Source organism: Centroberyx gerrardi, chromosome 7 (genome assembly GCF_048128805.1).
Source record: "Centroberyx gerrardi isolate f3 chromosome 7, fCenGer3.hap1.cur.20231027, whole genome shotgun sequence".
In the NCBI taxonomy this organism is placed as follows: domain Eukaryota; kingdom Metazoa; phylum Chordata; class Actinopteri; order Beryciformes; family Berycidae; genus Centroberyx; species Centroberyx gerrardi.
In genome coordinates this window covers 17,522,546-17,545,290 of record NC_136003.1, presented here as the reverse complement: position 1 = coordinate 17,545,290, position 22,745 = coordinate 17,522,546, and the positions used below count along the sequence as shown (strand labels likewise).

Here is a 22,745-nt window from a genome sequence, read left to right as displayed (position 1 = left end):
AACAAACATTCTATTCTTACTACTAAACAAACAATATAAATCCCTCCTCAAGATCCTGAAGTAGTGGGTGATCAATGGCATCAAATGTATCCACTCAGCTATTTTCAGAGGTTGACACAAGTTGAACCAAGAAAAATGTGATATATACATCAAACGCCAAAGTATTTTGGCATAGAAACCTCCATTGGAGGTTGCCAGAAGTGCCGGTTGACCTGGGGCCTGTCTCACGAAGCCAGCTTAACAAAATTATGCAAAATAACAAAACTGCTTACCATAAATATGCGGATGACACCCAAATTTACACAGCTCTTTCACCGAGTGACTACGGTCCATTAGATTTGCTGCTTCAGTGCATTAAACAAATCAATGACTGGATGTGCCTGAATTTCCTGCAACTAAAGACAAAACAGAGAAAAAAAACAAAACAGAGTCTTTGCCGCCCCTAAAGAAAGGCTGAAAGTTAGTGCTGACCTTGAAAACCAGAAATTTTGGTGTAGTTGCGGATTCAGATCTAAATTTTAATTGCCACATCAAATTAATAACAAAATCAGCCATTATATCTTAAAAATATAGCAAGAATTACAGGATTGATGCCCAATCAAGATTTAGAAAAGCTCATCCACGCCTTTATCTCTAGTAGATTAGACTACTGTAATGGTCTTTAGATATTACATTCCTACAGGATCCCGATATGTACAGAAATAGAGACAGAAACTACTGAATTAACAGATAGTAAGAAGGGCTGTTAGGCATAGTTATCAATAGTGAATGAAATTTCGGTCTACTGTTGCACATTAAGTGAACGCACTCATAGTTGGATAGGTAAATCCTGGGTTGACAGAGCCAGTTGATAACCAGCTACGTGAGACCAGTTATCCAGGATCGCCAATGTTAGGTTTTGTGAAGCAAGCCAACGCAAAAATAGCCCGACTTTGTTGGACTCGCTTCGTGAGACAGGCCCCAGGTTCAGTTCAGTTCAGTTCTTTATTGAATCCCAAAGGGCAACTGATCTGCAGGCAGGTATAAAAACAAAAAGTACATGTGGTGTGCAATAATAGCAGAGTTTATAGCAGGTCTTGGTTGTAAATCAGAACTGTTGGTGTTATCGGTGGTGTGAGTCTTGACTACTGGCACTGGTCATCTCCTCTACATACCAATGTGGCAGGAAGGAATACTGGGAGTCTCTGTGGATGGAGTAGGTCACGTCTCTTTGGGGCTCACAGGAGAACAGGTGCACTACACTGGAGGGGAAACAATAACCGTTCAATGACAATGTGGAGGGCTAAAAGCACAGTGTACTTCAACCATTTATTTAGCTTAAAAAAAGGTTAACAGCGCAGTCTGTATCATTGTGACTCACCTAGGATTGTCTTCCCTAACCACTCCCTTCACAAAAGACAGGAAATCACAGCAGAAGTTCATACAGACTGTTGGCTTCCAGCAGTTGTATTCATTCTATCCGGGACAAGACAGATAGGGTGTAAATATTTTGTATTAATCATATGATATTAGCTTTACTCATGACCAGTTACTTATACCAGTAAAAACAGTTGTTGTCAAAAGACACTTCCCCACACTAAGACAAATACAATTTTCATTTATTGCTAAGCTTTTGGTGGGCTGGCGTTCTGATTCATCAGAGCAAACAACTGCATCATACCTTGATGAGATGTGATATCTTGGAGATGTGAAAAGTCTCCAGAGCGACAACCACTCCCTCATGATCCCGGAAACCTGCTACAACACGAGGCACCCCAGGGAGAAAAGACTGGGCCCACCACTTCAGCAGTTTGAACCTGAGAAACACCCAAACAAGGAAAATGCATTTTGAAACACAGAGCAGAAAAAAAACTGCCAACCAGCAGCATGAGATGAAAATGTTTCTGATTCGATTATGTTATTATTTACTGTTTCATCAAACACTTCTACCTGTGGAAGTTACTGCGCTGCTTGGGGGTGCAGATCTCCGCTGAGGTCTTCAGTTCGACGTAGCAGGCAGGAGGAGCTGGAGCCTTGGGATCTTTATCCCGGCAGTCCACCTCACCGGAGAACAGCAGTCTGTGATCCGCGAGCCGAGTCTGGACCACAGTGCAGAAGGCCTCGTTAGTGTTAACCACTCCACTTGGGTCAGGGAAACTGTGGATGTTATCTATAGGGACAGACAATGGTGATTTATTATCATCCAAGCATCTGCTTATCACTTAGTATGATCCCATTGCGTACTCTTGGTGTGTGGTTCATATATTATCACATTGCCTGTCAGACTGATATAAATAAATGTACTACCTTTTTTTTCTTGTGGGAACAAATGCTTGTGAAACTTCCCAGCCAAGCTGAGGTAATATGACGTTTAAACACTATGATGATTGATCAGTAATCAGGGTTTGTAAGAAGACAACGCAAACCATTATTACTGATTGTATATGCCTTCATACCTGTGCATGTGTACTGCTCAAACTTGTATCCCCAATACATCATCTCTTCATGCTTCTCAGTGCGATTCTCCCTGTCCCTGCGAGCGGCCTCTGTTTCCACTTCACTGATGTACAGCGTGCCTCTGAACTTGGTTACCGCCAGCAGCCAGCCCTCCCGTGTCTCATAGGGAGTGGTCAGCAGTTTCGTCAGGTGGCCACGCCACGTCACAAAGTCCACATCTAATGCACTGGGAAGGGCAGAGGCTGATCAAAGAATACATGTCAAACAGACAACACCGTTCTGGCTATAAACCAGCCTTTCACCCAATGTATGCTGGGATAGGCTCCAGCCCTGTATTTAAGCGGGTAAAGACAATGAATGAATGAATGAATCTTAAGACTGGTGACACTTACCATGCGGATGAGTCTGTGGTCCCCCTTGACTGAAGCTTAGATCTGTTGGCCAGGACCCACCGCAGGATGTGGTCCAGCTTCTCCTTCACCCCGTCATCTCTCTTTATGAAGCGGTCCTTGTATCCATCCCTTAGGTCAAAATTGGGTTTCCTGTCAGGTTCCACAAAGTATCTCATCTGCCTCCTGTCGTTGAAGAATCTACGTTCAGAGTCCAGGGAAAAACTTCCTACTTCAACGGGCTGTTTGTATAGAGGAAAGTCTCTTTCGTACAGCTGCTTTCTGGTGCTCAGAGCCTGGGAGGTAAGGGAGGATTGTCCAGGAGCTGGACCAGCTTGGTGTTGGTGGTGGTTTGGCCCGAAGCGTTTACACTCAAAGTGATCCCTGCTGTCATCTCTGTCTCTTTTGTATGCCGACTGGTGGTCGTGGCGGCTGGAGTTGGGATACTGGGGTCTGTGGTGGCGTTGGTCCATTGCTACCTACAGGGAAAAGGAGCAGTGAGTGACAAACTGACTGATGACAACATTATTCGGATCTTTTTGGGCAGTCTGTAGGGCAGCGCCCTATGTTTTCGACCTGCCGTTTACATCGTCACTTATGAGATCAGTGAAGTGCCAGTACTACGACTCCCCCTAGCCTTTGTTAGTGAATGAACACAAAATAATGAAACTGGTTGTTTCTTTAATTTCAGAATGGGATCAAACTAACTAGCTACAATACACTCCTCTTCAATTAACAGTTGCACACAGCAATGCTGTAACGTTAGGCTTTCGGGTGAATTTGTCAGAATTAAACTAACGTTAGCTTACTTCCTTATTTCACCAGGAATGCGATACTTAGCCAGCTAGCTAGCTTAACTTGACGCTAACTAAGCATCTGCTGCAGAATAAAAACACTGGCTATTGAAGCACTGGGCGGATTCAAAGCAAGCTCGTCAAGTAACTTTGGCTAAGAGTTTACCTTTGATACTGCTGAACGTTAAAATTACCTCTTAACTGGTGAAGTAAGCTGCTACCCGTGTGTAGCCCGTCGCAGTAAAAAAATAGGACTTCCGGACAAAAAATTCCCAAATAAAACCTTGTTTACGAGCATGTGTTGCAACGTAGTTTTCGAATAACACAAAGTCGTGAAGTGAGAATAAACAAAACTTCCTTAGGCTTATCCAGCTAGCTAATGCAAGCTAGCTAACAGCGAACACTTCCGTATATGCAGGGTCTTGCCCAGGCCGCTAGGCGGCAGTGCTAACCGAGACGTTTCCTGCCAACAGCGTAGAAGAAGATCTTTGAGTCGTTGGGTTGTTTGAACTCAGTGTTGTGTTGGACAAAACTAAAGCAATGATAATACCAATACTACCTCTATAAATACCAGGTAAGGGTTTATCTGAGTGACATGATTGGTGAAATATTTGTTTAGTGTACAAGCCAAGTAGCTTAGTTAGCTAGCTAGGTTTACGTTAGCGGAGACAACTGACAGAAAGCCAAATGAGTGAACCGACTTGGTTAGCAAAAGCTAGAGTTGCTAAAAGTGGGTCCAGTGGGTCAGGGTCCAGGATTAGTTTAGGTTCACTGCCATTTCATGCAGTAGAAGTTTGCACAAGGATAACAATGAGTTTTATGATCAGAGGTTTCATTTCTCCTCACCCAAACAAAAATCTCAAATGGGTTTCGCTGGGACAAAACCTTTATCAAATGGGGTCTGTGGATCTCAAGTGTATCGATCTGGGGTGCTTGGCGTGAAAACGTGTAGCTGACGGGGTTAATAGGTGGCAGGGTTTTGTATGTCTGTCATTTGGAGGTCCAGTCTGCAAGTCGTGATAATGATGTCATACATTTTTTCCAGATATGAACAGGAAAAGGGGTCTGATTTCAGACACTTTCAAAGTGAAGAAAAGAAGAATTGGTGTAGAGAAGTTCGGAGCTAGCAGTAATGGAGAAGGTAAGTATGGCTATTGAATTGGTGATTACAATGTTTACATTTATTGAAAGATGTAACATTCACCTGCATCCATTTCTTAATCTAGAAGGACCGACTGAGATCAAGTCCACCCTGCAGTATCTCATGACACTGTTCCCCCGAAAGCTCTTCAATGACACCCTGCCTCAAATTGTGCTGAAGCACCAACTCTACAGCATACACAATGACAAGACTATGGTGGACAGGCAGCTGGTAAGATGCTGCTCCTATGTTCCTATTTGTCTATTTCTCTTTAGCGAAATTTGAAAACCCAACACTCTTCTCTCCTTTTTGTCCACAGAGTGAACTACGGGAACAAGGAGAGCTGTTGATGTTCCAGCTAGGCTTTGACTCAGAAGCTTTTGGGCTGGTTTTCACTTCGGACTACAAGGCCAAAGTGTTGGCAGGAGAAGAGGGCAGAGTGACTCAAGAGACAGTGGAGAAGTTTTTGGAGAAAGTGTTGTCTTCTTGTACTGATCTGAGCTTCAGCAAAGACAAGATGCTCAAGGAGTTCCTCTTCACAGACTCTGAGATAACGTATGAAAGAACCAAAGTCTTCACTTTCTTTTGTTTTTGACCCTTTCTTTATGAAATAACAGAATAACTGCAGTCCAAAATGACATATTCCTTTTTTGAAAAGTATTAACACTTACTCTCAAATAAGATTGCTGGCATGAAAGTAAAACATATTAGTATTAAAATTATGAGTCATCTTAAGACAATTGTATGCAAACTACTTGAAAAATGCTTTTGAAATGTTGACTGCATGGGTTGCAGGTAGCAATCTTTTGCAAAATTAATATAAAGAATTTTAGAATTGAACCCTCCAATTACTCTTCATACTGATGTCAGTGCAAACACGCTTAATAGGCTTCAATATCTTAATCAAGTGCCAAGTATCTTTTGTACTTTCACAGTGTCTGAAAGTCCTTATGTTTGAAACCCTCATACTTGTCCATGTGCATAGATCAGCACTTACTTTATTTTCCCACCACCTAGGCAACTGGTGAAGTCAGGGGTCCTGACTGTGAGGGACGCTGGCAGCTGGTGGTTCTCCATTCCCAACTCTGGCAGATTTACCAAGTACTTCATACAAGGTGGGTGTAATGAACAACAGACAACTGGAGAGAGTCTGAAAAACACTTTGCCTTAAAGGTGTCCCACGGCTTCATTCCTCGAGGTCATTGGCAGTGTCTTGCTAATTGAAGGCTTGTTTGTTTTCCAACCCTGTTCCCCTTTTCCCACGTTAGGTCGTAAAGCAGTGCTTGGCATGGTCAAGAAGTCCAAATATAGTGAAGTCTTAAAAGCAGAGCTAGAGGAGAGGCGAACAAACTCGCAAGTCAAATTCCAGATGAAGTATCACATCCATGACATTGTTGGTGCAGAGCTGGTGCAAAGGTAAGAGTTGCATGCAATTGATTCTGAAAATTGGGGATTTATTAATCAGGATTCAACATTCAGATTTTTTTCCATTTAGCCAGTTGGGCCAGTAGGTCAGAGTTCTACTTGCCCCGAGTATATTTTCACTGGCCCATCAGGCAGAAATTAAGGGCATTGAGCATGTTAACAGTAATTACGATGCCTTAAGAAAAATGAACCAGCTTGATCAGCCTTGCTCAGAAATTGATGAAAATGGTACAAAACTTTGGGGGATTGATTAATCACTTTCAGTCAAAGGAAGTTGTTGCTTCCACAAGAAAAGAAGCGGCTGTGGCGTCCAATTTGATCGGTCAGAAAAAGGAGAGGAGAGTGGGACGGTGGTAGAGCAGAGAGGCAAAAAATAAGCCAATCGCTAGCGGAAAATGGTAACACTAGAAACTTTTTACTGACCACTCAACTGGCCCTTGTCAAACCTTATATGTTATGTAAGTATGACAACACCTAATCTTAATGTATGTACTATACTAAGCATTTTGTTTTCTCTCTAGCATACCTACAACTTCAGGGACACTGCTGCGGTTTGTTGATTCCTGAACCATGACTGACTTTGATGAAACATCAAAGACGTTAAGAGCCACTGAAAATGTTAAAGGCATACGGTGTACAAAAAGACTGTGATAAGCTTTTGTATTTATATTTCAAGTGAATGAATTTACTTTTTGGAATTCCTTCTTTGCCAACTTTATTATAAAACCTTGTGGGTTTATGAATTGCTAATACTGTTAATATGACCTTGTCAGGTTTTCAGTTATGTTTAATAAAGCTGATTTGAGATGGTTGCTATTGCCTCAATTGCATGTTCTGTACCACCAGTTTCATGAATCTTCCCAGTGTTTGGATTACTGTTGTTGTACTGTTACATCTATGAAAATATAGAAATGGGTGCACATTGTGCAAGAAAAAGGGCAAAATTCAGTTGGTTTTATTGGAATTTATTGGCTTTTTCAAAAAGTGACAATAGCTTTATCCATAAAACTAAAGGGTCACAACATTGGCTTGAATTGGAGCACAGCTTGATGTCCGAATACAATACAGATGAGCAACATCATGTACTTTACCCCTGATCTAGTAGTTCAAATACATCTGTAAATATGCAAAAAAATATAACTGTAGCAATTCTACTCTTAGTTTTCAGTATATGTTGCACATACATGCTATCAGCATTAATTACAAAAAGCTAGGCTTGTAGGGAGATTAAGGTAGCGTTAACTGTAGGAGGTAATAAACAAAGGATATTCATAGTGTTAGTCTTACAATACAGTGAGTGAAGTGTAACTTCTGTGAAGAAAAAGAATGATACAAAATAGTCAATCACATGATTATAACAAAAGGATGAGTATGCTGTATACTACATCATAACCGACAGTAGCTTTGTTACTGTTATTACTTAGCAGGTATAAATGCTCTTCTTAGTGACATTGCTTAGCCAGTAGTGATGCTATTAAAATCAAGTGTGCTACTCACAACGAAAGAATGTGCTGCACAAAGGTTTCTGATAAATGCCCATAGACCATTAAAGGTGCTCTTGTTCCCCGCCACCCAAATATTTCTAACACCTAAACAGTCCTAATCCAATATCTAATATTAAGTGTTCAGCTTTGCACTCTACTATACAGTTGAGACAACTCTGGGGACATGATGCAAAAAGAAGGAAGAATACCATACTCTTGACAGGTCCAGTGGGAGCCAAACACATGAAATACTGGATCATTGTGATTTTTCAGGAATTAATAGCATTGTTGGCATCAGCAGACCTATTCCCAGCCTTAATTTTCAGTATTAACAACATGACAACTGAATTATGTCTCAGCCTGGGTCTCATTCACTTCACATAAGTGAATGAACATGAATCCTTGTGCTAGACTGGAAGCTAATGAGCACTACCGGTATAAAGATTATAGTACATGAACAGTAATTTGAGGCAAAAAGAACTTCACAGATGTTTCCTTCAAGTTCCCCGTTAACAAAGCGATTACTCAAGTGACCGCCCTCACAAATTGTAAATGAAATCAATAAAATGCCATCAGTCGTGTAGCTGAACCCTTATCTGCAGTGCACAACGGCAAATTGTTAGCTGTATTCGATAGGTGTTAAGGATTGAGACAACAACAATGGTTTTCTTGTCAGCTGAAATACAGCATCTGATATCTGCAGAATGTATTTGGCAATATTTCTTCCACTCAGAATAAACCACCAAGACTGTAAACATACAAGATGGACTACCAGTGGAAGAACAAATTGAAAACATTCCACGGTCCATTTTACAAAACTTCCCATCCATTTCAGAAGGCCTCAGGAATTTAATCATTTTGTAGTCAGTCTTGTCTATATGTATGTAGTGGATGTTAGGAAAAAAAAACTAGGGTCTACCATCATCAGAATCCTTCTCCTAGATCTGACGGCGCGTCAAATGTTTCATAGGAACTCTTGGTATAACTACTGTAGCTACACTGTTACGGAAGGAAAGAGTCTGAAGTACATTGCTTTAGTGTGTGTGTTTGTGTGTTTCTCCTGTTGTCTTTTCCCACCCTCACCACTAGCGGTCATGTTCCCCCGTATCCTTTCCAGTGAAGTCTTAGAGGAGGGAGCACCTCTTCTTCCTCTTCTTGACGGGTGGGGGGCAGAGGACGGCCCGGATGGCCTCGTCGAACACAGTTTTAAGGCCACGCTGAGTCAGGGCTGAGCACTCCAGGTACTTCACTGAACCTGAGGGAACAGGACACAGAAACCACCAGTTAAGTTCTCATGGCCTCTACTATGCCAGACAAGAATTCCATAAAAACTTGTTAATTTGGAAAAGTACTGATACCAATCTCTTTGGCCATGGCCAGGCCCTGGGGATAGGTGATGGGAGCGAGTTTCTTCTCCTTCAGCTTCTCAATGGTGTCCTTGTCATCTCTCAGATCCAGCTTGGTGCCCACAAGGATGATAGGAGTGTTGGGACAATGGTGTCTCACCTCAGGGTACCACTGCACAGAGACCACAACAGTGAGGAGTTCAGCAGGGGGAAATTTACCAAGCCTGTTTGTGTTATCTTTATAAAAGATACCCAATAACAACTTTGACCAATACTAATGAATTCAGCACTAGTGAGCAGAAGGGCATTAAGTAATAACAATGCATTGAGTGTTTATTCCGACATGAGGGAGTATCAACACAGGCTTGGCATAGAACACAATTTCTGCAATCAAAGGGTGGATGACACAGCGATCCTGGGCACTTTTCATTAATGGATGTATATCAGGCGGGCAAGCAGACTACATTCCATCTCAGGTTATGGTGGAAAATGAATGTAACAACACACAGACAAAAACAATCTTTAAGATGAAATTTTAAAGAACGCTACAAAAGAAATGTATTCAGCTTGTTGATTAGGTACCAGTAATACACAAGAGTATATGGTTGAAAATTAAAAGTTTTAGTCATTCCTGTGGAAAAACTCTATCCAAGTTGTGGCGGAAGACTAATCAATTTGTTTAAATATATAAACGTTTGTGCATCGTGGCCATGAGTGTGCGGCTACTACACCGGTTGTGTGTCCTCTCCTCCTTTGACTTTCAGGAAGACTAATCAATATCAGACTGTGAGATGCCTCTTATCATCCTCTGCCCTGACACTGGTCTACTTAGACGCCTCATAGTTTTCATCTCTGACCAAACAGGCGCTGCAGCGACTCACCTTGGCACGGACGTTTTCAAACGAGGCAGGACTCACAAGTGAAAAACAGATGAGGAACACATCCTGGTGAGAAAGACATATCGCAATCAGAGTCCATAGCAATCACTTCCTTTTCGGAACAGTACAAAAGACAAAATGACTGTGTTTATGTCAGACAAAGGTGTGGCGTTTTCTTTCTTGTAGCATCCTTACTCTTCATACAAATCCCAGACATTCCCAAATGGGTTATGCACAGGCACTTCAAACATCAAAATATACTCCATGGCAAATACCACACATGAAAGAGAAGTATAATAGGTGCAATATGATACGGCATTGACTGTTATTGTACCGTCTGTGGATAGGAAAGTGGGCGGAGTCTATCATAGTCTTCTTGTCCTGCCGTATCCCAAAGGCCCAGGTTCACTGGCTTCCCATCCACCATCACATTGGCAGAGTAGTTGTCAAACCTGAGAAAAGAGTAAATAAGAGGATGAATTCAGCCTATCGCAATTTATGTGAAAAGATAAAATATTCCTTTAGACGGTCAAATAGTCATGTTATAAACAAACACACACTTTCAAGTCTTGAAGGGTAAAATTTCAATTTCAGTTCTCAATTAATTTGATTTGTTGTTTTGTCTAACCGTTATTGTCTCTTGAGAATGAGTCATATAGCCACTTGAAATCTGGCTCTGCATGATAAAAATCTTGGTAAGCCAGTTGCTAAGCCAGTCCATGCCACAGAGAGTGATACCGATCAACATGGCTACCACAACTGGCGCAGAAATCACTCATTTCTCAACTGGTTTCTCTGGGCTGAGTTCCATTGCCCGGCAGAGACAGTAACCTGATCTGCCAGCTACCAAATTTCCATCTAAAAAGCAATTAAAGAGTGACTATAGGCCACTACCTTTTCTATGTATTAATTATATGGCAAACAGTGGGACTGAAAGAAGGGTGGAGTTGAACTGTGTGATGCTCGTGAGCTTTTAGTCTTGGGAGGTTCCCACTTTGTGCCCCCCCTTCCCCCCCTCCAAGGCTGAAGTGATACTCACACTGTGGGGATGTACTCTCCAGGAAAGGCATTGGTGGTGTAGCTGATGAGCAGGCATGTCTTACCCACAGCTCTGGATGGGGGAAGGAAAGAACAATGATGTCAGTCGTTTATGATTTTATCCCTCAAAGACCAATGTGCAATAATGCACTACATGTTAATTCTGGGTCTGAATTCATAAAGCTGTCCTGTTTAGGACAACTGAACTAGGGTCCCTTCCACCAGCTCATCCATTACAATCTGAAAGACACTCCTACTCTGAAAAAGATAAGTGGGCCCTGGTCTTCTCTTACCTTTAACTTGGGTAAAACAAGCATATATGGAGTAGGCCGAGTGACAATGCAAACATAACGCCACTGACAACATCACTACCCTATGGTTTTATTTTTCAAATCTAAAGTTTAAAGTACTTCAATAATTTAGTGTGTTTATACAATGAATATAAAACCAATCCACAACAAGGATTCCCTTCGTCAAGAGGCAAAGTAAAAATTCAATTTAACACAGACACAGGCCCATCAATGACTCTCCTGCTGTGGTATCCACCACACCCAGTACAAGAAGTTGAATACTATGAGCGTATGTAACCTCCCACATATCATAAGCAGGACCGTCTGAACTCATTCTTGACCCCGTGTTCAGTGAAATTATTTGCTGCCACAGACTTCTGTCCAAATTTTCAAAAAGCTGAGAACAGATCGAACGGGCAAAATGACACTGCATAACAACACCGCTGACTTAACAGACACAAACAAGGAGCTTAACCTTGCACATTTCTCAGCAGTAGACCAACTACTGGCAAACATGGATTTATACTATCTGGTTGGCTAACAGTGACAGGGTAAGTATGTCCACTTATGTCTCATTCACACGTCCCAGGCGCGAGGAAAAAGATTTAACTGGGTTAATAGAGAGATTAGCCAACAACATGCCTCTCAATACATTCTGCCCAATATTCGTTTGAGGCATTTATCAGAAAAAGAACTATCAGAATAACTGACATACTATTTGGCGATGTCGTACTTAAGTCAGTAGATGTTTTCATGTGATTTATGGCGACTAATTTGGCTAGCTATGACTTTACGTTAACACAAATAGTTGTGTGTAACATTCTCAAAATATCATTCACGAAATGTAAACAGGTAGTTAACGTTAGCTAGCTAACTTTCTCCCATTTGGAAAAAATCTGAAACGAAATGCATGATTTTCTGCTAAACATGGCTAATTATACAGATGGGAGGCACAAATCACTGGCCAGTTCGATTAACTTACCCGTCCCCAACAACGACACACTTTATGGCCTGCATTGCGCCGTAGCTAGAAGAATGTCGTCTGTGGCCGCTAAGTTAGCTTGGAAGCCAGCTAACGTTAGCTCACAACTCTTTTCTTTGTCCGAACTTGCTCGCTGGAGAAATGTCCCAACAGCGTCTTACAGGCTGCCGTTTATGCTACAGCGGAGTTCCCTGGATATGGAACGACTTGTCGAAAACTTACAATAACTTATCTACCACTTTTACATAAGTTTACTTGGAAATTCCCTCACAACATTCCCATGCTTTCGTGAGCTGATCTGGAGGCTATGGAGCAAAACAGCGGCCACCACCCCTGAGAAAAAAAACTGGAGCTACACCACCACCAGATGCTGCATCCGGTGCTCTAGCTAGCTGGCTAGAATAGCTACGCCCACACAAACTTTGACGATTATAAAGGTGTTCAAAACAAACAGCAAGCTATCTGCCACGCCGCTTTTGCTGGTATGCAGGGGATGCCATTAGACTGTGAAGTTATGGCTCCGGGATTATTTTGATATGAGAACTATAACTTAGTTAGCTAAAACAAATCATTCGAAAGCTTGAAAGACGGACTCTTTTGAGTGTAACACGGGTGAGGACATTACGTCACGTCGACAATTCTTCCAACATCCGTGTGTCACAGTGTTATAAATCCTCCCAATGACCATAACGGGAGAAGCTCTGTCGGGGTGGAGTAGCTGCTGCCAAGCCAACTAGCCAAGGCGAAGAACGGAGCTCGGTTTTAGTCAATGATATAAATATGCACTGTCACATATCATTCACCACGTTGCTAGTTGGTTAGCCTTAGTAACACAGTAGTAGCGTTAATAACCGCCACGACAGACTTCGTCTTATGGCGGGTCTGTCATATTTAGTGTTGCGATTTTCGGGGTCCGCTGGTCGGACTTACGGAGTGTTTTCCAAAGGCTTGACGAGGACTTTGTTGATATTTTTTGATCTCGCATGGCGACTGCGAATCAGATTTCCATATATCTACCTCATCGCGTCGATGATGTTCAACGTGAGATTACAGGTAATTTAGCACTCATTTAGCCTAACTCATGTAGTTTAACATATAACCCATTTTCCTACCCTCCCGCAAGCACGAGTAAGTTAAGCCGGACAACTAATGTTAGCTTGCTAATGTTAACAAGGCAACAGCTGATGGGCAAGGCCGGACTAGGAAGAGGCTGCTGCTGATGATGGCTCGGTGTTAGCTGTAGTTCATGTGCTTATCTGAGGTGATGGCAGTGTGACTGCTGTGCTGTCTGGTCGATGAATGACACGACATCCAGCTGCTTTTTTTGCAAGGGAAATATTTTGTTGTCAGGGAGCAGAAGAATAACGTTAACTTGACTAACCTTAGCGATTTAAAGTTAGATTAAAATCACACCTTTACAGATGGTAGCATACTAACATTGTGTGCGTTAAGATCTGTCATGAAGACACGCCTGGCTTATTTTCATGCATATCTTTATTTGGGATTTGCCTAGATAATTATCTTATCCACTCACTCGTTGGCTGCATTGTGTTTTTCAGCCTGACAACCATGTGCTCTTTGTATATTCACAGGTCCATATTGAAATCCACTGAGTCTACAATGCCTGCATTTGGACTCAAGACCTCTACGTGCTATTGTAAGCATTGTCATTTTGCAGCCCTCTAAAAACAACCAGCTGACACTACACAGCAATGTGGAGGAAGAGGATACTAATTCTAGGAATTGGTATGACGATGCAACAAAGTGACATGGCTGGTGTCTCGTTCAGCCCTTGTCACAAGAGCCCAGTGCCTTTGTGGGGAAAGGATGCAGATGATGTCCTCAACATGAGCCGGGGCGAGTAGTGATCTGTGAAGGGGGGAGGGAAAGACGCCTCACGATCACTTTTAACTTGCCGTCAGAGATTCTGGAGCCACTCGTCCTGTCCGCCAAGATCGTGACGGATGAACAGTGGGATTTTACACTGCCTTTTCTGTCTAGACAACAAGGACCGAGGAATGGGTTTGATCATGAAAATGGAATGAATGTTGCTCTGGGACTTCATAGTTACTCTTAATTGTCTGAGTTTTACACATATGTTTACTAGGCCTCCCATGTAAACATCTCACAGAAAGGAAAAACTGGAACCATGTCATGTTGCTCTAGTTTAAAACATAAATATCTACACTGCATGACACAAACAAGCATGTTTTCTGTCCTCAATGATTTGGGTACCTTGTCTGTGACCTTTATAAATGGTTGTCAAGGAGGGTTGGCAGTATAAGGGGCAGATTAAATGTTGACGTTAACCATGGGAAAATAGGAATGGTCTTCCAGCGGTTGGCCTACATTAGGAAATAACCTAGTTTTATTGTATAATACAGTACAACTACCTTTTATGGAGTTTCCACAAATGCTCTACTGGAAATGTGCGTAAAGAGAGGCCTTTGCCCTCACTACTTGTCTGTCAGTATGTGTTGTGCAGTCACAAAAGGAATCACTGCATGTCTTTGTGTTCTTACACAGGTTGTCACACTCACTTTTGTGTATCTGCATATCAGTGGCACTAGAAAGGTGGCGTTAGAGAAATGCTACCTTCAAAATGATTTGTTTTTGTTTGCTACATTTTGTTCCATGTTTCTATTTCTGTGATATATTTGTGGGGTTTTGAAGTTACTGAATTAAGGGTACGGATAATTGAACTTGGGAACTAATAAATTTATGAAATAAATTCTCTTCTCGGCCTTTTCTCTATTGGGGACTAACAGTTGAATTATTTTTACCCTTCAGATTCATTGGGACACACAAATTCAACACACAGTTACTGCTTAGAATTACTTGTTTATTTTTAATTTGGATGATTACATTAAATGATCAATTAGTGTTCACATTTTCCAGGTTTGCTAAAGTGACATCAGAAGTTATCAGAGAGCTTGTTTTTCCTTTTGGTTTCATATAGTCATTTGGCATTTTCTGCTTGAGATTTGATGCTTTGAAGTACATGAGGTGCCCTGAAGAACCCAAAGCTGTCTTTAACTACCTTGTTGTTCCTTACAGAACCTCTTGGGTGGTGGGCTTCTTGTAAGTGCCCCTGCAGTGTTTTTGGGTGTGCTTCAGGGACATTAGGGCACCTTTATAGATCCAAAAGGTTTCTATAAGAACCTGTTCAAATGTGACTTGCACATATATAACAGTGGAATGTTTTGGTCATTTATATGACTGCACAGGAGTGGATGGAGAGGTCGCACACTGGTAGCCTCAAATGCAAACAATTTATTATAGCCAACGTTTCAACAAAAGTCTTCTTCAGGGTATTTGCGAAAATACCCTGAAGAAGACTTTTTCACCTTTCAGCACCTCTCCAGTACTGGTGTGCATCATCATCACTGGTCTAACATTGTTTTTTGTTCAAAGGCCATCTTAATGCTTTGCTGCTCATGTCTCAGTGAAAAATGTGAGTGCATTTGAATTGACAATATCAGAGACACCTAGCCTCACAAGCAAGATTATTACAGCTATTGGCAACGTGTCAGACATACTAAAGCGGAATTTCCATGATATTTGATATGATCATTTCTAGCCTCTCCATTGGTCTCAGCAACAAAAGGCTAATGGGATGGCTGACCTTTCTGGTTTGAAATATCCCACTCAGCAGTTCAAAAACTGAACTGTATCAACAATCACAGGCAGAAAAGAGTTAGCTATTATCTTTTAGTTACACCAAGAGCTGAAAACCATGTATGAATACCCTCTTCTGCTACCATAGCTATGCAATCATATAACTCCTACTTTGGACCCCAAATGGTGTCCTTTCTGTTCAATCGGAGCTACTGGCTGCATTTTTTTCTTAGCTCAAGAAGCTGTCTTTGTGGCCTGTCGTAGTCCTGGACCACGGATCTCTAACTCCCTGAGTAAACTATAGAGGATGTGGGTACAAATCCACAGCACCCAACTTCTCCAGGGTGTTCCTCTCCTTCACTACCCTGGCTTTCCAGCCTCGCTGACTTCTGTACCCAAGTTTCTTCCTCTCATTTTCCTCATCTACCACGTCTTCCCATGGCACTGTGCATACAATTATATCCTTGATTATTACCATGTAATTCAGTATGCTTCCTTTAGAAACCTAGAGCCTGAATGCCCTTCCACAAATGAAGAACCACTAAAGATTCTTTGAGGTAACTTTTCACTTCTGAAAATCTTCAATTTTCAGAGTGAGTATTCAGTATCTTTTAGCTTGTGATCTTTTGTAAAGTGCAGGCTTTGTTGTTTATCATATGAACTTGAGAGTATTCATCTATGGATTGTTCATATGGTGGATCAACTGATTTGATTACATCTGCTTCTCTGCCAAGTCCCACTTTGGTGAGTTCAGCCTGGCTGGATATTTTGCAAATGTGAACAATGATGACATGCCTAAAGATGGAGCTGAAGCACCTGACGCTCAGACACTGTCCTGATACTTTCCTAGAAGGCGGTTCAGCTGTAGCTCCAGATTTGTCCACACGGGGGAAGCAGGCCATCACAGCACACAGATCCTCCTTCCCATCTGTTGAAAACAGGCATCATCAGCTGTCAGGTCCTTTGAAGAGGATATGGGCTGACGCGGGGGAATTACAGAGGTAATGAAGGTGCAATGAAAATGCACGTATAACACAAGAATGTCTGTCTAGTCTATCACCAATCCAGTAAATGTAAAGCAAAGTTGCTATATGGTATGTTGCTGTACTGCTAATTCTGCTGTCTCATTTTCCCTGGTTTTTAGTGTCATTTTTTACTCCCCCACATCGATTTAAATGGGCTGCAGTTGACATGTTTTAGAATTTTACATGGATTTTACTTCAAGTCATAGAGTTCAAATGGCTACTCCTAGAAGTGAAGTGTAGACTTAACACTCTTTTATTCATTTGCATCTGTTTTGTCTTTTGTCTCCAAACAAAACAAAAACAACAACTTTGTGATCCATGTCTGTGTTGTAGGAGAGGGTGAGTATTTGTCGTCAGGCCTATTTGGCACTTCTCTTGGGTGTGCACTTCTTTTAAGTAGATTTTCAAACTGCTGACACCCTCTCTCAGCACGAAATGTCCCCAGCAAACTTCCCAACCAGTCAATCCAATGCCAGGCTCCTGTGTAAAATCATCAGGGGTTGCCAAGGCAACTGCAAATTCTCCATGTGACAAACCTTCCTGCCCGCCCCCCCTTCCCGGAAAAAGAGGATTTATTTCTGTGGGATTTGCCACAGGAAAATGTATTAATAGGGTTAACATAGAGGACTGGCAGAAACAGAGAGAGATCTATAGATGAAGGATAAGTCGGGTTATCTTTACCCTGTTGTCAGCCAACCACCATTTGTACCCTCAGAAAAAAAAGGGGGATGTAGAATAAAGATTATGCCACAGTGTTCTAGCCTTTGGCATTTATGGCAGCAGCAGCTCGCATGTGTTTTATTTGATGGTGTGTGAAAGAGTGATAATCATATTGCAAACGGATATGGCAGGGATTCAATTAAACCTGCAATGCAGTATACTTGATGTATGTATAACTCCCTTGCATACGCATTATTCTGAAACTTTTAACAATTTATCTGTGTGGAATGTTGCATGTGGTTAATTTGGCTTCATTTGACTGTGAATTTCACTATTTGAACCAGTCCATTAGTGATATTACCTCTATCCAGGTTGGATTAAAGACCAGACTTCTAGGCCACAAAAATAGTACGTGGACTGTACTCATCTGAATGTGTGTGCAAGTACAGATGAGCTCTTCTGTGTTTAATGTTGTGTTTTAAACTCCATGTAAGATGAGGGAAACTGCCTCTCTTTTATTATGGATGGTAAACAGCGGAGTCTGGCTGAGTCTTTTTTCCAAAGCTTACACATTGTTTTAAAAACATTGTCAAATCGAAATTCTCAAACCTCATAAACCTGATAATGAAGGATCTTCTGGCAGACTCAATATGGAGCTGTCTTTGCTTTGTTTAGTCAAGAAAGTTGAGTTGACCTGCTTCTTCTTTTTCTGCCATAAAATGATCTGAAGCTCATAAACTGTAAATCCCAGAGCTACCAAATTTGGTGGATAGGTTTCAAATCTCTCCCACTATAGGCCAAATAAAAAAAATGTACCAATCAGCCAGTTGGTGGCGCTATAACAAGCTACTTTACATTTAGCCAATAACTCCTGAACTAAATGTTGCAAAATCAAACACTTTTTCCTCAGGTTCGTTGGCTCAAGACAAATCCATTGCACATCCTGGTTTTCATTTTGGCCATGACAGTTTTTCCACCATTCTGAAATTTATGCAAAAGCATTTCTCACAAAGTTGGTCCAATCGGCATGAAATTTTGCGCTCAGCATACATGGACTTCCTACATTACAGCTATTAAACAGCATTTTGAAAATCCAAAGTGTTTGGCTGTGACAAGTTGACACCAAAGATGTACAGAGGCATATTTTTTATATGCTAAAAGCTAGAGCAACAAAACTTATGATAAATTAATTAAATTAATTAAATTCATGTTTGGGGTGGGCCTCAAAGTGTGTCAGACCATATGGTCGTGCTCCATAGCACCACCATCAAATCAATCTTGTAAAAACACCACCAATTTTTACACGTTGCATATTTCAGCTGCCTACATCATGGCTATTCTGGTGAATTTTAGCACAAATGAAGCTGACAGCAAAGATGTGCAAACCTAAACATTTAGTGCCAGAGCAATAAAACGTCCCATAGGAATTTGCGAAGGGGTTCCAAAGTGTGTCAGATTGCATTTGCTCTATAATGTTGCTTTGAGGACAAATTGGCAGTTCTGCAGATTGTGATATCTCAGGTATCAGTGTGTGTGTGTGTGTGTGTGTGTGTGTGTGTGTGTGTGTGTGTGTGTTTGGCCCATGGGCTTGGACCTCTCAATAGCCACTTGTGGTTATATTTTTTCTTTGCTCTCTCTTTCTTCTATATGAGTTTGATTATATTTTCCTTCTGTGCATTGTTGTGTGATGTTTGTCTTGATGCTGCTTATCTGGCCAGCTCTCCCTTGACAAAGAGGTTTTTCATCTCAGTAGGACTACCTGTGTAAATAAAGGATAAAAAAAAAAGAAATAATAAACCATGTGTAAGCTTGAATTGACTTGGTTATTGGTGTGAGTGTAGGAAACCTCTTTATTTAAAGACTGTGCATGCTAGAACACAAAGTGGGATCTGAGGGAGAGACAGAGACAGACCTGTCTGTCTTCCCCTCTCATGAGTCTCTGACTGTTGTTTGTTTGTTATTTGCTTAACAAACAGCATCAGACCATTTCCAGTATTGGGACATGATGTCCATCAGCATGACTGGTAGCCAGTCATGTGCATTTCTAAATGACACACATTAATATTCCAAGTCCATGCATAGAGAATGGATTACTACTGCTAAATGTAATCAAACATTAATCCACTTTTTCAGCTCTGATGCATTAGTCTTTAAACTGTGATTGCGTATGATCCCTGCCTCAGTATGAGCTTAAAGTGGATGCTGCGGTTTGAAACTGCTTTTGCAGCAGGGAAAGTTAATGTGAATATAGGTCCTCTTTATGGTTATTTAAATAGACCGGATCTAGACCTTGCATTTACATACTGTTAACCGGGAAAGAGAGGCATATGCAAAGCGTTAACATGGATGAGATCAGGTGCTGAGATGCACTCCAAGCTGACCTCGAAACTGAATCAAAGGAGTGGGGGAGGAGAAGAGGGGGGAGCAGGAGAGAGAGAGAGAGAGAGAGAGAGATGAGGAGGAGGAGGAGGAGGGAGATTTGTGGTGTTATATTTACTCTAGCCAACATGTGGGACTGAAATAGGTCATACAAGCAAAAGAGCATTCAAATCTGCACCTATTTTACAAGGTGTTAGTATGATGACCTTTTTCTGTTTTCATGATATGAGGTTTTATTGTGGTTTTTTCTTTTTTTATTTTGTACATCCCAGCTGTCATTTGCTGGAGAGGTGGAGTGTTGTATTGTGCACAACAGCAAAAAGCAGCAAGAATAACTGTTCCATTTGATTTATTGGCATTATGCATTACAATGATTGGAATGGTAAATAAGATTTACGCTGGACTATCACAAAAACTGAAAATATTACCCCTGTTGTGTGAGGAGAAATGTTTTGTAGTAGCACCAATATAATACATACAATAATTCATACAGTAATACAAACAAATATGAATACATAATACCAATATGAATTCAATGTAGAATAACAGCTTTCGGCCTCACAGCTTAAATTCATATACTGCAGATAGGTATTAAAGGATCATAGTTCAGCTGGTGACGTTTGGTGGGACGATCATGTGATCATGGGACGATCATGTTAGTATCTCATGTGATTGTTTGATCCTCTATCCTGCGTTCCCCTGCTCTCCCATATGCCGTCATACAGTGTCCAGATTGCACAGAATCTGTCTATTGATAATCATTCACATGGATTAGGTCATTTTCCTTTCATTTCATGATGGAAGAGCCAGAGTATAACAGAATGACATGCTATGTGCATATTGTTTGTATGGGATTGTAAAACCTTTGTAAAGCTAGAGAATGCAATATGATCAGAAGGGAAATTCCTGGGGTGAGGAGGTTCTAGTTGACACCTGGTTATGTAAGAGGAATCTAGATCACACACACACACACACACACACACACACACACACACACACGCGGCTTTACTTACCGGCACGTTCTTGGACATACACTGCTGCCTTTGTGCACAGCAGACAGAGTCCAAATAAAGACTCCACTCATATGGGGCCTTGGATCTAACAAATCCGATCAAATTTGCCCTCCAATCTGATGGCGGCAGGAAAGAGGTGGCGGAGATGTGGAGTTGGATATCAAACCAAAGTGAGGGAGGAAATCCTGCTGCGCTCTGCTTCCTGTGACCTCTGTCACACACACACACACACACACACCCACACACACACACCCACCCACTCCCGAAGATTGACCCCCACAACAGGAAGGATGTGTCACAACCCCCAGATCGGAATGCCCCCTCCCCCTGCTCTTTGCGCCCGGTTTGAGGTACAAACACATTCGGGGAAGATGGACTGGGAACTCCCCAGCATCACAGAAGGGAATAAATGTCACCTCCTACTCCACCCAAGTTCTACTGCAATATCCCACGTGCGGTCATCATTATCATGCAAGCAGCTAAAATCGTATTTACCTTTATCGAAGCGGTAAAACGCATTATGCCACCTCTTCTGTCCCTCAACTCAATAAATACAGTGCAGCATGCTCCAAAAACGAATAAGTTCTCTATTATGTTGTTTCTCCATCTAAGAGACAGCATCAGTAAACCCCAATTTCCTCCCAAACATTCTGTTGGCTGGATCTGTCTGGACAGGAGCTTTTCTCACTGGCCCCTAAATTCCCTTCGATGTTCACGGGGCAGAGCGGAGGGGGAGGGCGCACGCTTAAGGGGGTCAATGCTATGGAATGTGATTCCACTTGATTACACTATGAAGTGAGTGATTTTTTTGGGGGGGGTGGGGGTGGGTGAAGGTAGAGGATGAGGGGGTAGGGATGGGATGGGATGGGATGCTTATTTGGTTGTGTGTGTGTGTGTGGGGCAGGGGGGGGGGGTCAGCAGCTTTGAGGGAAGAGGTAATCAGCCCCTGGGCATTGCCGTGGAGACTGGAGCATATGAAGTGGTGCATCTCTCTCTCTCACTGCTCAATCAGGTCACGTGAAGTCGGTCAGGAGTCCCACAGACGTTTCCTATGATGGTCGGCCTAATCTGCCAGACGTGTGCCTCCCTGGGGGTATTATGCACCCACAGCGGCACACGGGAGAGAGAGAGAGAGAGAGAAAGAGAGAGAGAGAGAGACCCAGACAGCCCGAAAGCCCCGCACATGTTCGCTTTAAATCAGACTTTTTGTTTGGATGACATTGTGGCCTTCGCTCTATGGCTTGGGGTGGGATGGGTGTCATATTTATTACTTACTACTATATGTTTGGTTTATAGTTGACTCCAACACACTCTGCACTGAGCCAAACATATATTTAGTTTAGTTTGGAGCTGGAAATACTGCGACCGCATGCTTACATTCCCTCTCATCACCGAGGATATCTGGGCCACACTGAGAGGTTTCTGTTATGACTGTGACTCATAAACACATTAGCATGACATTTATGTGGAGTACAACATTGTGTGTGTGTGTGACAGAGAGAAAGAAATTTAATTGCTTTTTTTTTTTTTGCAACTTACTCCGACTTTCAATTAGGATTCTGTGCTTGACCGGGTCCAGCATTGACAGAAATGGACAGTAACCCTGTATTTGTCTAACTGTATTCCCTAAGCTACCACCAAGATTATGCATATGACCTATTTTCTACTTGTAGCACAGAAAATATTCAAATCATGGCTTGCTCTGTGTGCTAACTGCTTTGCCTCTATCCACCTCCTATGTAAAACTCCTAACTAGTGAAACTGAAGAGAGGAAAACTCTTAAGAAAACACAGAGGTTCCTGCGCTGGATGGGCCTTCTGGGGCCCAAACAGGAACACCACCCCCCC

The 22,745-nt window shown here is 41.9% G+C and overlaps 4 protein-coding genes across 6 annotated transcripts; 2 read left to right on the top strand and 2 right to left on the bottom strand.

Moving 5' to 3' along the window:
* Positions 1-676: 676 nt before the first annotated feature.
* dxo (decapping exoribonuclease) lies at positions 677-4,020 on the bottom strand. 2 transcript variants are annotated; one of them, XM_071910463.2, is made up of 7 exons: positions 3,786-4,020; positions 2,829-3,304; positions 2,436-2,662; positions 1,930-2,149; positions 1,661-1,796; positions 1,361-1,455; positions 677-1,241 (listed from the first exon to the last, which is right to left on the bottom strand). In XM_071910463.2, the coding sequence occupies exons 2-7, from the start codon at positions 3,296-3,298 to the stop codon at positions 1,103-1,105; spliced, it is 1,287 nt and encodes a 428-aa protein (XP_071766564.2). In that variant the 5' UTR covers positions 3,299-3,304; positions 3,786-4,020; the 3' UTR covers positions 677-1,102. The 2 variants fall into 2 exon arrangements, with proteins under 2 accessions (XP_071766564.2, XP_071766565.2); XM_071910464.2 differs by having other exon boundaries at positions 2,829-3,300; positions 3,841-3,846.
* Positions 4,021-4,091: 71 nt separating this feature from the next.
* LOC139920447 (winged helix repair factor 1) lies at positions 4,092-6,984 on the top strand. 2 transcript variants are annotated; one of them, XM_071910453.2, is made up of 7 exons: positions 4,092-4,193; positions 4,665-4,760; positions 4,849-4,991; positions 5,080-5,315; positions 5,778-5,875; positions 6,029-6,176; positions 6,707-6,984. In XM_071910453.2, exons 2-7 carry the CDS (start codon positions 4,667-4,669, stop codon positions 6,750-6,752), a joined length of 765 nt encoding a protein of 254 aa, XP_071766554.2. In that variant the 5' UTR covers positions 4,092-4,193; positions 4,665-4,666; the 3' UTR covers positions 6,753-6,984. The 2 variants fall into 2 exon arrangements, with proteins under 2 accessions (XP_071766554.2, XP_071766553.2); XM_071910452.2 differs by having other exon boundaries at positions 4,846-4,991; positions 6,707-6,983.
* A 150-nt stretch (positions 6,985-7,134) lies between these two features.
* On the bottom strand, positions 7,135-12,544 carry rac1b (Rac family small GTPase 1b). Its single transcript, XM_071910455.2, has 6 exons — positions 12,204-12,544; positions 10,933-11,004; positions 10,228-10,345; positions 9,897-9,959; positions 9,028-9,187; positions 7,135-8,924 (listed from the first exon to the last, which is right to left on the bottom strand). The coding sequence occupies exons 1-6, from the start codon at positions 12,236-12,238 to the stop codon at positions 8,794-8,796; spliced, it is 579 nt and encodes a 192-aa protein (XP_071766556.1). The 5' UTR covers positions 12,239-12,544; the 3' UTR covers positions 7,135-8,793.
* Positions 12,545-12,907: 363 nt separating this feature from the next.
* On the top strand, positions 12,908-14,927 carry smim10l3 (small integral membrane protein 10 like 3). The gene is made up of 2 exons (XM_071910456.2): positions 12,908-13,256; positions 13,796-14,927. Exons 1-2 carry the CDS (start codon positions 13,077-13,079, stop codon positions 13,814-13,816), a joined length of 201 nt encoding a protein of 66 aa, XP_071766557.1. The 5' UTR covers positions 12,908-13,076; the 3' UTR covers positions 13,817-14,927.
* The last annotated feature ends 7,818 nt before the right edge of the window (positions 14,928-22,745 follow it).